At 45.1% G+C, this 15,012-nt stretch overlaps 1 protein-coding gene across 11 annotated transcripts in view; it reads left to right on the top strand.

Annotated features, from left to right (window-relative positions):
• Window positions 1–15,012, top strand: part of PALM2AKAP2 (PALM2 and AKAP2 fusion) — a 271,664-nt gene that overhangs the window by 244,448 nt on the left and 12,204 nt on the right. For all 11 annotated transcript variants that reach the window (XM_065655378.1, XM_065655375.1, XM_065655377.1 and 8 more), the window contains 2 exons: window positions 2,046–4,434; window positions 12,866–13,044. In XM_065655378.1, the coding sequence (XP_065511450.1) occupies window positions 2,046–4,434; window positions 12,866–13,044 (2,568 nt within the window). The remainder of the gene's footprint in view (window positions 1–2,045; window positions 4,435–12,865; window positions 13,045–15,012) is intronic.

Below are 15,012 nucleotides of genomic sequence, written 5' to 3'. Positions count from 1 at the left end.
ATCCTGCGCTGACGCTTGTGTCCCTTTGCACAGACTACTCCAGGTAGCAATGTCCCCCATTTTGCACCAGCAAGCCAGGCAGGAGAGATTTAAACCCAAATATCAGAAAGGTGTTGCAGTCTTAGTCCTGTCACCTGAGTACTGGTTGTGTCGTGATACCTGCAGCTCTGCAGGCAAATCAAGAGCAATTCTTGCCCTTTGAGGATAAAATAAAGTTTATTATTTAATTCCTGCTGTGCCCACTCCAAAAAAGCAAGGACTTTTTATGCTGGGTTTGCAGAACATCTGATTTCTTGAATATATCCTCAATATGACTGGAGAAGAAACTGGCCACATCTGGATATTTAAAGGGTGAAAAAATGTAATATGCTTTAAGAGAAGCACTGCTAGAAACTTCAGCTGGAAAATTTCTAGGTTCAACAGAAAGTGAAATGCAAGTAGAAGTACGTCAAGTAAAATATATAGACAAAAGCAGGTTGGTTGGTTGGTTGTTTTTAAAGATTTTTCCCAATATTTAAGCACAATTAAGAAGAAAATATCTAATGTCTGAGGCCAGCATTGTCTTCAGCTGAGTACTACCACATAATTAGAAAACTCTCTCAAAGTGCTTTTTGAAAGAGAGCTTTTCTGGCTGACTGGCTATAATTCCCTAAGGTGTGTCAAATGCATTTTACTGCCTGTATAAACCCAGAGGCAACATGATTGTTCAGGTCGCTGGTAAGTGCCATTGTGCTCCCAGCTGATCGTCTTCTGCTGCAGGGTGTATTAACAGTATGCGGGATAAGGGAGAGCCAGGGCGGGGGTGACCGGCAGAAAACAGTGCCCTTGTTGGGTGGCCACTGAGTTCCCAGGGTTTGATCAGTGCCATTTGCTTCCCCAGACCAAACACAGGCACACATGTGGAAAAGGAGCTGGAGACATCAGATACCAAGTTTCTGTTTTAGTCTTAGTCAAAGCGAATAGATGTGTCACTTTTGGTTTTCAGGAATTAGGAAGAGTTAGCAAGTTACTTTTGAAGAATAGTGTTGAAAATGCCCTTTTATTTTGGTGGTGGTTTTTGGTTTTTTTTTTTTTTTGCCTTTCAGCAGGAAAGAATTATTGAGAAATTCATTGACATGTTCCCAGCTTAATCAGAAGTTCCTTAAGACTTTACTCATGGGAAGTTCAGTAGGCTGCTTGACCAGTAAAATCTGACCATACCTGAGCATAAAGTGTTTCTTTCAATAACCTCCGTGAGAGCAGAGACAACACACCAGGGGGAAATGTGAATCCTGTGCATCTGCACTGCAGATCAAAGCAGTGGGAGGGGGGAGACCATGACTCTGGTCCCTGTCATGCTCCTTGCGGTAGTCGTCATGCCGTAGGAGTTGCAAATGCTTCCTGTCTCCCACATCTAGTTGCGTGTGGGTTTCCGTGGGGGCCAGAGAAAGACCCGGTGTCTTTCCAGCACCATGTAATTCTACCCTATGTTTGATGACCAGCACTGAGCCACTGAGGGATGAACATTCCCTGCTGTTGCTACATCCTTTTTCCTAACTTGGGATGAATCGCCTACTCTTCCTGCATGTTAGCATCTGTTTCTACAAGACGGGGGCAGTAATAGTTTTCATGTGTAGAAGCATTATGAGATTTCCTGGAGGTGCGGAAAGCATTTGTAGAATACCAAGATGATAGGTGTTGTGTGCTGCGTGTGCAAACCTTTGAAGAACCTTAACTGCCAAGTCATTAGTAACTTGGAAATCCAAAGCTTATTTTTAGTGACAAACCAGGACACAGGCATGAAATAATGACAAAGCGAGGATGGTAAGCAGATGGGAGATACTTAAATTAGAGTCTACCGTTGTTTTAGTGCCTTGTCCAGCTTATGGTATGGTGACTTATTGTTTTATGTTAATGATCTGCCTTGCCTTCCCACACTCTGAGAGGCTGCTTTAATCTCAAGTTTAAGAAGTGCTAGGATTTACTTTCCAGATGGTGTTTACTCTGCGAAAAATAAAATGTTGCTTTTTAGGACTTCATTATAGTTTTGTTCTCTTTTATTTTAGAAATCTTCCAGAATCCCTGAAGATGACATCAGGTTGAGAAAAAACAGAGAGCAAAACTGTGCCAATTTCTTGGAGCCAGCAACTGTGTTTGCTACAAAGGAAGAGAAAATGGAAATTGAAGTTCCAGTTTCTGAACATAAAAGCATCACCACAGTGGCTTCCCCACATCCCATAGACAATCCAACCCACTTCTTTTCCCCTGCTGCGAGCCACAATGGACTTAAGGATAGGCATGAATCTCTGGACAGTGAAGTTGCTAAAGAGATCAGGTACCTAGATGAAGTGCTGGAGGCAAATTGCTGTGATTCTGCTGTGGATAATACCTTTAATGGGACATCCTCTCCTGAACCAAGCGCAGTCTCTATTATGGATGGCTCAGGAGCATCTGTTAATGTCAGTAACGATTCAGGACCTAGTGAAAGTGAAGAAAATGTAGCCGACAAGCAGGCACCCTTGGTAGTTGAACCACGTGAAGCTAGCATAACAGATGAGAACCTGAAATCTAATGGCCATTCCTTGGGTGGACTGAAAGAAGACACCAGGGAGAGTCTGAAGGTGCCAGGAAGTCCCACTTCTTCAAACAGTTCTAGAAGATCCTCTAAGGATGGAGAAACAACTCTTACAACCCTTAAGAAAGAGGCTAAGTTTGAACTACGAGCCTTCCATGAAGACAAAAAGCCCTCAAAGCTCTTCGAAGATGAGGAAGAGAAGGAAAAATACAGGGTCCGCAAAGTGAGACCATCAGAGGAAATGATGGAACTTGAAAAGGAAAGAAGGGAACTCATTAAAAGCCAGGCTGTTAAGAAGAACCCCAACATTGCCGCCAAATGGTGGAACCCTCCCCAAGAGAAGACTCTGGAGGATCAACTGGATGAAGAGCATCTGGAGTCGCACAAGAAGTACAAGGAGCGCAAGGAGAGACAGCAGCAGCAAGGTGCTGCACCAGCATCCCCAAAACAGGCCAGCTGCTCCTTTGTACCACCAGAACCTGTCAATATCAAGAAAGAGGATATTGTCACAGAGCAAATTGACTTCTCAGCTGCTAGAAAGCAGTTCCAGCTGATGGAGCATTCAGGTCCATCTCAGTGTCAGGCCCCACCGAGGCGGTCAGGAACACCCAAAATGTTCTCCATCAAGCCCTTCTACAAAAGCCTCAATTCTCCAAATGTAGACAGGCCACTGTCTTCTGTGACAAGACCCGTTTCAGTTTGTGGGCAAACAGGACAGCTTGAGGGTAACAATGCCACTGTTGTCAAAGCACAGAAGGTCTCCTGTACTTCAGAAGACGATACAAGTGTTCAGACTACCACTGCTGACCCAGTAAGAGAGTTACCATACAGTGATAGCTCCAGAGCTGGACAGGCCTCAAAACTGTGGGCAGAGGATGGAGAATTCATGAGTGCGAAAGCGGTCTTCACGGTGGTGAAGGATGATGGACAGGGCATGCTGGACCAGTTCCCAAAGTCAGGCAGCGCCTCCTCTCCTCCAGAGGAGCTCGATTCCGGTTTGGATGACTTGTCTGTCAGGTCTCAGGATACCACTGTCTTGGAGACCCTTTCCAATGACTTCAGCATGGATAACATCAGTGACAGTGGTGCCTCCAATGAGACCATGAGCGCCCTGCAGGAAAGCTCGCTGGCTGATTTCTCGCTGCCGCAGACCCCGCAGGCCGACACTCCAGCGGAGTGCAGAGGTGAAGGCATCTCCAAGTCGTTCAGCGACCCAGGCTGTGACTCGTCCTCCTCCGCTTTGGGAGACTCCATGCTGATTAACGACCAGCTGGAGTACCACGCTGGCCTACTGGTTCAAAACGCCATCCAACAAGCCATAGCCGAGCAGGCAGATAAAACGATCTGCAAGGAAGAAGAAATCCCAGCAGAGGAGATCTCAGTCAAAGAGCAGCCAACCACCCTTGGGCCATCTCCAGCCTCCAAGGAGCAGCAGAACCCAATGTTTAAGCCACCCCAGGTGTCTTCACCTGTTCAAGAAAAAAAGGACACCATACCAAAGACTTCAAAAGAGGAAGACTCAGGACTCAGGGAAGGGAAGAGTTTGCAGCAGTCGCCTGTGTATTCAGCCAGCCAGCCATTCCTTGTGGAGGAAAGCAGGCATGAAGTCAGCTATTTCAGCAAGTATTCAGAGGCAGCTGAGCTGAGGAGCACCGCCTCCATCCTGGCCACGCAGGAGCCGGAGGTGACTGTGGGCCCTTTCAAGTTACGGTCAAGGAAGCAGAGGACTTTATCAATGATAGAAGAAGAGATCAGAGCAGCCCAGGAACGAGAAGAGGAGCTGAAGAGGCAGCGGCAAGGTCTGCAGGTGGCACCGAGCCCTGTTATGAAGACTGCACCACCAATGCCGACCAGAACCGTGGCTTACAAAACTGCACCAGGTAAGAGCCCAAAGCGCCAGAGAGGAACTGAAATGTGACTGAAGGGTCAGGTCAGATTTGCTTTTATGTGAGTTTTGAATGACTACGTCATTTTGCAGAGGGCAAAAGGTTGTCAGGACTTCATCTGCAGGCAAGAGGAGGGCATGGGACAACCCAACTCTCTGTCTCTGAGCATGCATGTGGACATCTTTGTTTTTTCCCAAATGCAGCGCAGAAGTAACTTACATACCCTGCTGATCCTCATTAGAAAACCCTGCACTTTATTCATCCCCTAACGTGTTGTAGCGTGACACGTCTACCGCTATGCTCTTCAGGGCACCCACTGAAATTTAGGATCATCACAAGGAAGGACAGCAGTGGTTTTTGCAGCTGTGTGGCTAGTCGAAAGACAAACATGCAAAGCCTTTTTTAACGGGCTTTCTGTTCTCTTGCATGTCATTAAGGAAGTGCAAAGGTAGCAGGGATATACAAGTTTTTGGGTTTTGCATCAGATTTCTTTTTGTGTGTGTTTTGCTTTCTGTTTTCAGCTATTTCTTGGTCTTCTTCATGAACTTTCTCTGGCAAAAAGATCTCCAAAGCTGTTGAGTTGCCATGCATTTCACCTGGTGTGATTCAGTACTGAATTAAACTGGCATCACAGACAAAATGCTTAATGGACACAGCAGAAGTCCTTCTCTGATGAGCTTCTGAGTCATTGTAGTAGGATTCACAGCAGTTACAGCATATCTCTCTCCTCCTTCCCCTTTTCAAAAAATAAAATCAAGCACTCATACCTTCTTAATATAACATCAAAAAAGAAATCTAAAAAAAAAGATAGAAGCACATGCCAGGCTTATTTCTGTATAGTGATTTTTACGAGTGTAGACCTACATATGCTTTCCAAGTACTTAGAAGTTTTTATTAACAGTGATCATTGTGAAGAAGTGTTAATTTTACCCAGAGTATTTAAATTCCATTTTTATTTCCATTGGTGTAAATCTGAGCCATTGATGCTTCCAAAAAATTGTGCAGGGTGATCCTTTTGTTTTGAAAGTCACGTCAAACTTGAATAAGGGCTAGATTTAGTCCATTACCCAGTCTCATTGTGAACATGGAGTGTCATGCAGCACATGAATAGCTAATACTTCTGTTTCTTCTGCAAAGGGGACGGTTTCAACCTGTGTTTCTTGCCAAGTATGTAGCACATGTCCATAATTTCTCTGAAGTGCTGGTATTATTACTTCATAGAATGGCATTTTTGAGGGGGAGTCTCCATAAACTGAGGTGTTTTGAGCAATGTCTGACAAGATGTGAGAGACAGGACACTGTAGATCTCAGCTAGGAGGACTCCTGTAAAGGTGTGATCATGACCGCTTTCAAACACAGCATCATCTGTGGCTGCAAGTGCTCAAAATGAGGCTGATAATGGTTGCTTTTTACGCACAAGGGATGCTGGAAGTGCTGCTGACACTAATGTTTGTTTTAACAGAGCATCTGGGAAAACAATGTACTTGTGCTCGTTTTTATTTCTCTGCACAACAAGGCATTTACTTTGTGTCTGATGTTAAAATGTTCGTCGTAAATTACATTCTAGTCAGAATGCTAAACTTATATTTATCATTAATCGTTCCAGACAGTTTCCTTTAAATGTCTGACTGCCGTGTGTTCAAGAAAGAAAATTGGGATCTATTAGCCAATGACTCAAGCTACTGCGATGTGCAGCTGGTGACAAGGCAAAGAATTCATTTCTAGGAAAAGATGAATATGTGGCACTGTGTAAGGATGTCATTGATCAAAAAACCCACAAAGAGCATTGCCAAAGTCATTCTTAAATCTTATACTTTCAGTGCTTTCTAAACCACACATGTGCTTGGCAGAGCTCTCATGTGGTGGAAATTAGCTCGGCACCCTTAGCATTGCAGAGTGCATATCCTCAGCTCATCTCATCCTTGCTGTCCTTCAGCCAGCTGTGCTGCGTTTAGAGCTTGCAAGCATCCTTAAAAATAGGGGGAAGGGATACCTTGCAATCCCTTGGAAGATTGCTGCAACTTTCCTTTTATTTTAATATTTACAGCATCTTTTCAATACTTACAAAAACAGAGCCAAAAGGTGATTCAGCAGCTGCAACAAATCTGGCTGTGAAGCTTCATTGCAGCCGGTTACAGAGGTGACTCAGGGAGAAAAAAAAAATCTACTTGTAGTAGGCACAGTAAGAATATGGTGTAGAATATGTCTGATACTGTAATCTGAATATCTAGTTTCACATATTAAAAAACAACAATAATAGTAATAATAATGGTAATGAAGAAACAGAGGTACTTCTGTCACCAAATTGCCTTTCCCAAAGAAAGAATTGACACTCGTCTTTTAACATCAGGATACCTCAGCAGACAAAAATTAGGGGCCAAATCCAAATTTGAAAAATCATCAAGTGGAGAAGTGTAAACTCACCAGAACGTTTTTGAGGAGGTGCAGTAATTAACTTAATTAGCAATGGCCTACCTATCACATAGCTTTTTGGTGGTGGACTGGGCAGAGTAGCTTTACTAGGACTCCTGCTTATTTGTCACTGTTGCCTCACTTCACTGCTTTGAACCATCGTTACATGGATAACAGAAACACAAACCACAAAAAGAGGGCTGCAGCGAACCGAACTGCTAATTAGACTGAAGCGTGGAAGATTAACACAATTCGTGTGGGTGTATGTGGGAAATAACTGCTAATTACTTAAGATAGCAAACAGGCTGTTTTTACCACCCTGATATGCAACATACAACATTTCGTACAACTGACAGTAGCACTAAACTTGGTGTCTGCCAACTACCCAGTGCAAGCCAACCTTGATCATAGTAAGAAACTTCTTCATTGCTAACAAGTATACTTTAAAGCTGTTTGGGATGCTTGGAAGCAGCCTTTTAACCCATCTCAGATCACTGGAGAAAGACACAGAGCAATTTTGGTGGAACAACAGCTATGTGTTGTGTGCACACAGGACAAGACCTTCCCCAGGGTACTTCTGGAAGAGCAAAGGGAAGAAGCTATGTGAACTCCTTTCCCAAAAAAGCTGGGTTTCCTGCATGAAGAAATTCAAGACACAAGAAAAAAAATTGCTAGAGCGTGGAGAGTCATCCCGAGTCCCAGAATATTTGTGGAGCTGTATTTAAATTCAAACGTTTCCTGCATTGTTTTGCTGCAGCACCTGGTGCGCTTGGTGAGATGTTGAGCAGCTGCACAGCAAGCCAGTGGTTTTCTCCTGCAATGTGCGGGTGGTACACCAGCCCTCTGGGTGAGCAGCCGGGGCTGTTTGATAGCTTATTTGAACAGGATGACGAGTGGGTGACACAAGAGGATTCAGCGTACGTTTGGTGGAGTGATTCCCATGTTCCTTTTATTAGAAGTACTTAGATTACGAAGAACGTGTGTTTAGCTTCCTGTGGTGCCTGGCTCAAGTAATGCTGTTCATCAAAGGAGATATGAAAACTGTTACATGATGGGGTCTTTGTTCAGTGAAGGCTTTTCTGTTGGAGGGAAACCCTTGGTGAATATTTGCTGTCTCATGACTGGGTGTGGGGGCATCCCTAACACGAGAAGCCATGCCTGAGAGAACCTTTCCTGAAGCTGCCACACCTGCCTTTTTGGTGTTCATCACCAAAGCATTGCCAGGGGAGGCAGAAAACACGTTGCACTCCCTGCACTCATCTGCAGACACTCAAACCCATCTCCATGCGCGTCTTCCCACCAAGCAGTCATCTTCTGTTGTCCTCAGTTGACGAACTAGATGAGAGAATTTCAGTGGATGGCAGAAGCCCAGAAGGCAAGTTGCAGTTTAAAGATGCAACAGATCAGGTGCCTTTGAGTTTCAGGTTACTGTTCCCTCCAAATAGTGAGGGACGTGTGTGTTCCGTCTTCTTCTTTCTTCTCCGTGCTTTCTTTTCCTGAGTGACAGCTGTGGACCATAAGCCTCTGTCAGAGAAGCCACTTCAGCCTAAAAACCATTTTCCACTTTCATTTGTCACTAGTAAGTACCTACCCTAATGAAAGTTCTCAGGTTCAACCACAGCCTGCAGATACGTTTTGTGCAGTGGGAGGAGAAGCAGAAACTTTGGAGCAGGATATTTTAAATATTTCTGGCCATTGCAAAAATTTTAATGCCTCATTACACATGTAAAGAGTAAGTATCAAGTATAATACATATGCATGAACCCCTTTTTTTAAATGAGAACTTTGAAAAAGGCTAGAGTAGAAATGGAGCCTTTGAGTTTATGGAAGATACTGTTTCCTTATCCGTTCACAAGCACTAGTATGAAAAAAGCAAAGTTCTTTGTTGTCTTCAAGGATTCCTTTGGAGTGCTCATCACTTGTCCCCTGGACACCTCCAGGAGTGCCGTAGCAGCATACTAACACAGCTCGTTTGTCATTTTCTCTCTTATTCCCTCCATAGTGGAGAGCGTGTATGAAGTGAGAGGACTTTCAAGAGATTCTTTCTTTAATGTTTGCTTGTTTATTTGTTTGCCTATTTATGTTGCCCACTTGGTGTTCAAGACGACAAAAGAAGCCTTCTGTTCACCTGGAGTGGTAATGAGGCTCCACATTACCAGAGGGATATTTTTCTACATACTTCAACTGTCCTCTGACTTCAGCACAGACTAGTCTCCTAAAGCAATCTATCTTGCTAAAATACCTTATTTTGAAAAGCCTTCTTTGCTGTGCAGATGTCTTAAAAAGTGCCGACAGCACCTGTAAAATAGTTGCTCTTACTTGTGAGAAGCCCCATTCTTCCCATCTCCTTTGTACCTTAGTAAACATTATACAATGGCCCTTGGTACCTGCTTGTTACTTAGTGGTGGCTCGGGCCCATCCCAGAGCCTCAGCTTGGTCACTCTTTCTTCTCGATATTGCAGCAAATCAGCTGAGCATCCTTCCTCGGCTTGCAGTGAGTGCTTGTACACCTGTCAGGTTCCACAGGGTGGATAAGTCACCATCACAACCCCTCTTGCTCCCCAGAGCTGTGCAGAGGTTTTAGTTAGGAGAAAGGTAAACCGCTCTCTGCTCTTACACATCTTTGATTTTGCGGAGGGGTGTCAGGCAGTGTCTTGCAGCCACCAGATTGGGACACAGCAGCAGCTGCCCCTTCTCTGAGCTTTCCCTTCCCCTCCCCAGGGCTGAGAAAGAGCATTCGCCATAGGAGCAGCTCCTGCCTGTCACAAATAGCACAAGAGGCAGGAAATTAAGAGAAATCAAATTGCAGGAGCTTCTTACCTAGATCCCTAAAGCCAGAGAGTGGAGGGAGCCATCACCAGAACTGAAGCCACGGCACATTTTTGGAGTCCCTTTGAAAGAGAAGAAAAATGTAAATGTGTAGGTGAAGATTTGGAATGCTGTAGCTTGTACTTGGTATCTTCCAACAGCTCTCAAGGTGACTTAGAGGACTATCTCCCTCTGAACGGGAAGGTGCTGCTGATAACTGCTGTTAACTTGCAAGTGTGACCATCAGGCTGCAGTTTTTTGCTGGTAACCTACAAGTGTGACCCTGTTTCCATTTGACTCAGAATGCAGTTCCTTTAACAGAATCACAGAATCATAAAATCATAGAATAGAGTTACACAGCTTTGATTTGGGCAAGGATGACCAGCCATGTCTGTGTACATCAGGTGTGGGCATGGGACTGCAACGGCAGGGAGTGCCTGTGATCATCATGTCTCATGATGCCTTTATGCTGAATGTCTCTTCTGCCTGAGAACAGTACCTTATCTGGATGAAAGTCTGCCAGAATAAAATTAGCCCAGCAACATTTCTAAGATGATCCGAACTGGCAGAATAGGTCTGCACTAGGCTGCAGCTCTGCATCAGGTTCACGGAGATTTCTGTGGTTGTTCTGAGAGCCCTGAAGTCTCAGACACTCTGTCATCTAACTACGGCCTCACTGGTGGTTGTGCTGGTTTCTGGCCATTCTGCCGCTGTTGGCACTGGTAGGATCTCTCTTTTCCACCTGCCTACCTGTTCTCATAAGTTTTTTAGGAACTTGAAAGAGGCGCTTACTCCTCTGTGAAAAGCAGTTGAAATTACGCTGAGGATTCCTGAGTTTTTACTGAAATTCAAACAAACAGAGAAAATGGTTGTATAAGCATAATTTCTTGTGGGTACAAACCCATAAACCACTAGTTTGCTGTGGGCAAATCTCATTTCTACTTTGGCTTCTGTATTTGTGAAAAGGGAACTGTGACACTGTTCATGGTGATACTACCCAGCATGCCCAGAACAGTTGGTTGTGTGTTGCGGCAGGGTTGCTGCTACAAAACAAAAATCGACGGACACTCCATCCAGAGAGGATGAATCTGCTCAGAGATATCCCTTTTCTAAAATGCAGATCCCCAAAGCCTGTTTGCATTGTTTTCCAGAGGGAGTGATGTGGAAGGAGCTTTTTTCAGGCATGAGGCTTGTCCATAGGTCTGAGCGTCCTGTGATTGTCTGTGTCACTGGGGGAAGGCACAAAAGCTGGGCAGACATCTGAGAAGCCAGATCCTTCCTGCATTATTTGCATACTTCAAATACAGTTACTTATTAGTATAAGAATGAAGTAATAGGAAGAATTTTTTTAATAATGAAGATGGTAAAATATGGGCACAGGTTGATGCCCCATCCCTGGAGACATCCCAGGCCAGGCTGGACGGGGCTCTGGGCAACCTGATCTGGGTGAAGATGCCCCTGCTCATTGCAGGGGTTGGACTAGATGAGCTTTGAAGGTCCCTTCCAACACAAGCAATTCTATGATTTTTTGAATACAGCAAGATATCTGACCCTTAATGAGGCCTTTTATTTTCAGCAGATTTTTTTATGCACTGGGCCTAATGGACAAGGTGATGATTGTTGTTACTCTCCTGTTCAGCAGTCCAGGCTGTCACATATGGGAGCAGCTGGGCAGCTCAGGACCTGCCGTTGGACCCGGCTTTGGCAGAGTGACTCCTGGTTGTCCATGGAGCTGATGCTGGTGCAACCCAGAGGAGAACCTGGGCCCAAAGAAACTCCCTCTCCAGCCTCTGGTGGGATGATTTAGGGGCAAGGACGAATTCCCAGCCTCATCCCTTCACCAGCCAGCTTAAGCTAAGCCTGTAACGAGAAACTAGTGATGCTGGGTTTTTCCGTACTGGTCAGAAATGAAAAAAGCCCGTCAAGGGGATTTTTTTGTAAAAGACCCCTGCAGTGTCGACTCAGGTTTCACTTCTCCCTTCAAGAAAGAATCCTGCTGATTCTTGGAGGAGGTTTCAAGGTTGCTCTCTAGTGGCTACCACCATCATGATGATTTTTGGAGTAGCAGCTAGGATTTAAATTTGTCTCAGCAGCAGGAAGCTTGATTAAAATCTGCACAGTCCTTCTGGTTACTTCACTTATTTGTAAGGGGTTTAGGGTGGTTTTGTTTCTCCTTTTTTTTCTTTGCCATCCATTGAACTGTCTTATTTCAAAGAACTGACGTGCCATGGAAAAGGGAAGCTGATTTTGGTTCAGCATTGCTTTCTCCTGCCATTGCTAAGGACCCCTGCACCTTGTTCCCACACCCACGACATGCTACCATCGTTCTCATTTTTCTTCCCAGGACAAGCTTGGGCGGCTCAGCCTGGATCAGCACCTGGTGATGACAAACAGGGACTGTCTTCCCTGGAGGACTGTGGGTTGTCCACCTGCTGAGCTCTCCTGCAGCTTGTTGCAGTGGTCTCCTTGCTCTCCCCTGCCTTTTGCCCAGCTCCTCAGCTGCCTGAAACAGAATTTCTGGGTGAAATGGGTTCAATCAGAGGGCAACCTGATTTCTCTCTGACTTTCCTCCCACCAGGACACTGAAGGACCCTGCCTGAACAAGTAGTGGATGGGATGAAGACCCCATCCTCGTGCTCCCTCCAGGAGCACCCTCTGAGCTGCAGGAGAGAATAGTGCCAGGGACCAGCCCAAAGCCTTTCACACTTACAAAGCAGATAAAAAGCACTGGCAGAAGAGAAAAAAGTCATATTGCCTTCCTTGGGTGTCTCACACATGGTCCCCAGTGTACAACAATCCTTTGCATTGGATTGTCTGAGCAAGAAAAAAAAGTCATATTGCAGTTTTCCAGAATCTTACAAACATTTCCAGACCGCTGAAATGTGTCCTGTAGGAGAGAATGGGGGTAATGCAGCCAGACACTACTGTAAATAATAGCGGTGGGTTACGTTTGCATTGTGTCATTTGTTAACTCTTCTAGGTTTTGTAAAAAGATTTTTTAGTGATTGCTGTTGTGTTTCAGGAAGAGGGAGAGTGCTCTAAAAGCCCATGACCATCCTGATTTACCAGATTGTTTAATAAACTTTATTCCAAGCTGTTTCTTCATTCAAACCCCACTGGAAATGCTTCTCTAGCTGTCGTCTTTCGGAAACAACTTGCGAGTCCTTCAGCTTAGGAGGGATCATTCCTTTTCATATCTTTGCAGGAAAGATAGAGAAGATCAAGCCTCCTCCATCCCCCACCACAGAAGGCCCTGTCTCGCAGTCTGACCCGCTGCCCGAGGAGCCTGCGGGAGCCCAGCGACCCAAGAACCTGATGCAGACCCTCATGGAGGATTATGAAACACACAAAACTAAGAGACGAGAAAGGATGGACGACAGCAGTGTAAGTCCACTTTTCCTCTTCCCTTCTTGCTCTGCGATAGAGACCATGACTCATGAGAACCAGAATTCAGACAACAAAAATATTTGTTTCCCAACAATCCGCTCAGATCACGTTAAAATTGTGCAGGGATTTTAACACGTTGTAAGGGCCAGTGTGTTTGAAATGGAAGGATGAGGGCCAATGGAGAGGAAGAGAGAGTGTCAAGTGCAAATATCAAAGGAAACTCATATTAAGTTTCTTTTTAATTAATTAAGTTAATAATAAGGGCGCCAGGTAGCTGCTCTGCAATTGTTGGGCTCTGTTAATTCTCACACCAGGACCCTCCAGTTGGTTATTTTAGTGGGTCTGTGAACTTTGTGGATCAAGCATATATTCATGCTTGTGTTCATAGACTCCCAAAGTCCCATCCCAGCATGCTCAGGATTCAGCGTAAGTAAACAGGTAACTTCCCTAGAAATGACCTCTTGCAGAATTGGATCGGGAGTGCCTCAGGAATTAACTTGGATCCTTCAATGGGCAGCATGCTCTTTTGTGCTGGACTTGTTTTCTTTCTTCCATGTAAACAGAAAATCAGCCAGAATTTCAGTTTGTGTAATGGGTGCCTGCACTTCAGTCATTACTGTAGTACTGTTTAAACCAATTAAGACGCTAATAAAAAGAGCTACAAATTTCGTAACTGCAAGTGTCAAAATTCAGGTGCATCCATTATACAACCTATTTCCCAACAGAGTACAAGGTGATTCTTATTCAGACTCATTATTAATGTGGGCAATGAGTGCAGAAGGTAGTGAGGTATAAGTGCAGTATAAAACTTCTTAAATGGACACAGCATTTGCTGAAGCAGCCACAGTCCTCTGGGCATTTACCAGAGGTCAGAATGATGACCCCAGTGCCAAGGAGCTCATGCTCCAAACTGCGTTCTAGTAATGTTCGTTAAAGGTAGAGTCTCATTAGGTGTACAGAATGAAGTGAAGGCTTGTAATGTTAATACTGCACTACTCTGGCAGCTTTTACTCATTACTGGCAGATACTGTGCAGTAGCAAATACTTAAAATCAGAAGAACTGCAATGCAGAGGGGTCCTGTTGCATTTCTGCTGATTAACTGAAACTTAGTAGGAGAGCTGACTCAAACTGTAAAAAAATTAATTTCCAGTGCACACCAGAAACTTTCTGGTCCTTTCTTCTATTGAAGCTGTTGTAAAACGAGATCTCGTGAACCTGCTGCCGGGTAGGAAGCCAGCCCGTGCACAAGACCATGCCTTGTGCTGGCAGCAGCACCTTGGGAAGGAGCCGCTCTCTGGTTTCCCCTCCCTCCCCAAAGCACCCAGTGAAATAGGGTATCTCCACCTGCTCTGGTGGGTGCTGTTTTCTAGCATCTCCTCAGAGGTTCTCTTTCCCTGAAGGACCCTCAGGGGTTCGCAGGAGACATGTCACACCCTCACGCCCTTTGCAGAAGTCAGAGCAACTTTAAAAAAAAGATGTTATTAGGCATAATTCCCTCTGCTCAGCTACCCGAGTGCAGCTCCTCAGGTGCTTGCAGAGCTGCAGGTGTGCCCCTAGAAAGCAGATTGGCCACAACTGCGTCATTTCTTCTGCAGTTTGAAGTGGGCCCTCATGTCCTGGTTGGAGCACGGGGCAGTGTCCCACCAGAGGGCTGCACGCTGGGTGCCAGCTCAGCTGTCCATGGCTGCTAAAGCTGACCAGGCACTGACCGCCCCAAGATGCATGGCTGGAGATTAGTGCCCATCAGGCAGCGCGTGGGATGGATCCTCTTCTGGGATTAATTGCCAAGGCTGCAGTGAATTTACAGAACCCCAGTGCACACCGAAGTCCCACCATGTTGCAGTTTGTTGTTATTCTCCTCTAAGCCCATTGCATACAGCCAAAGATGATTTACGTTTTGCTGCTGCCTATTTGAAATCCTGTTAGAGGGCAACGTCCTGCAGAGCCCAGGGGGAGTTTCCCTG

Source organism: Caloenas nicobarica, chromosome Z, assembly GCF_036013445.1.
Source record: "Caloenas nicobarica isolate bCalNic1 chromosome Z, bCalNic1.hap1, whole genome shotgun sequence".
Taxonomy (NCBI): domain Eukaryota; kingdom Metazoa; phylum Chordata; class Aves; order Columbiformes; family Columbidae; genus Caloenas; species Caloenas nicobarica.
Note: the sequence above shows the minus strand (reverse complement) of the source record. Positions and strands in the feature narration are given on the sequence as shown.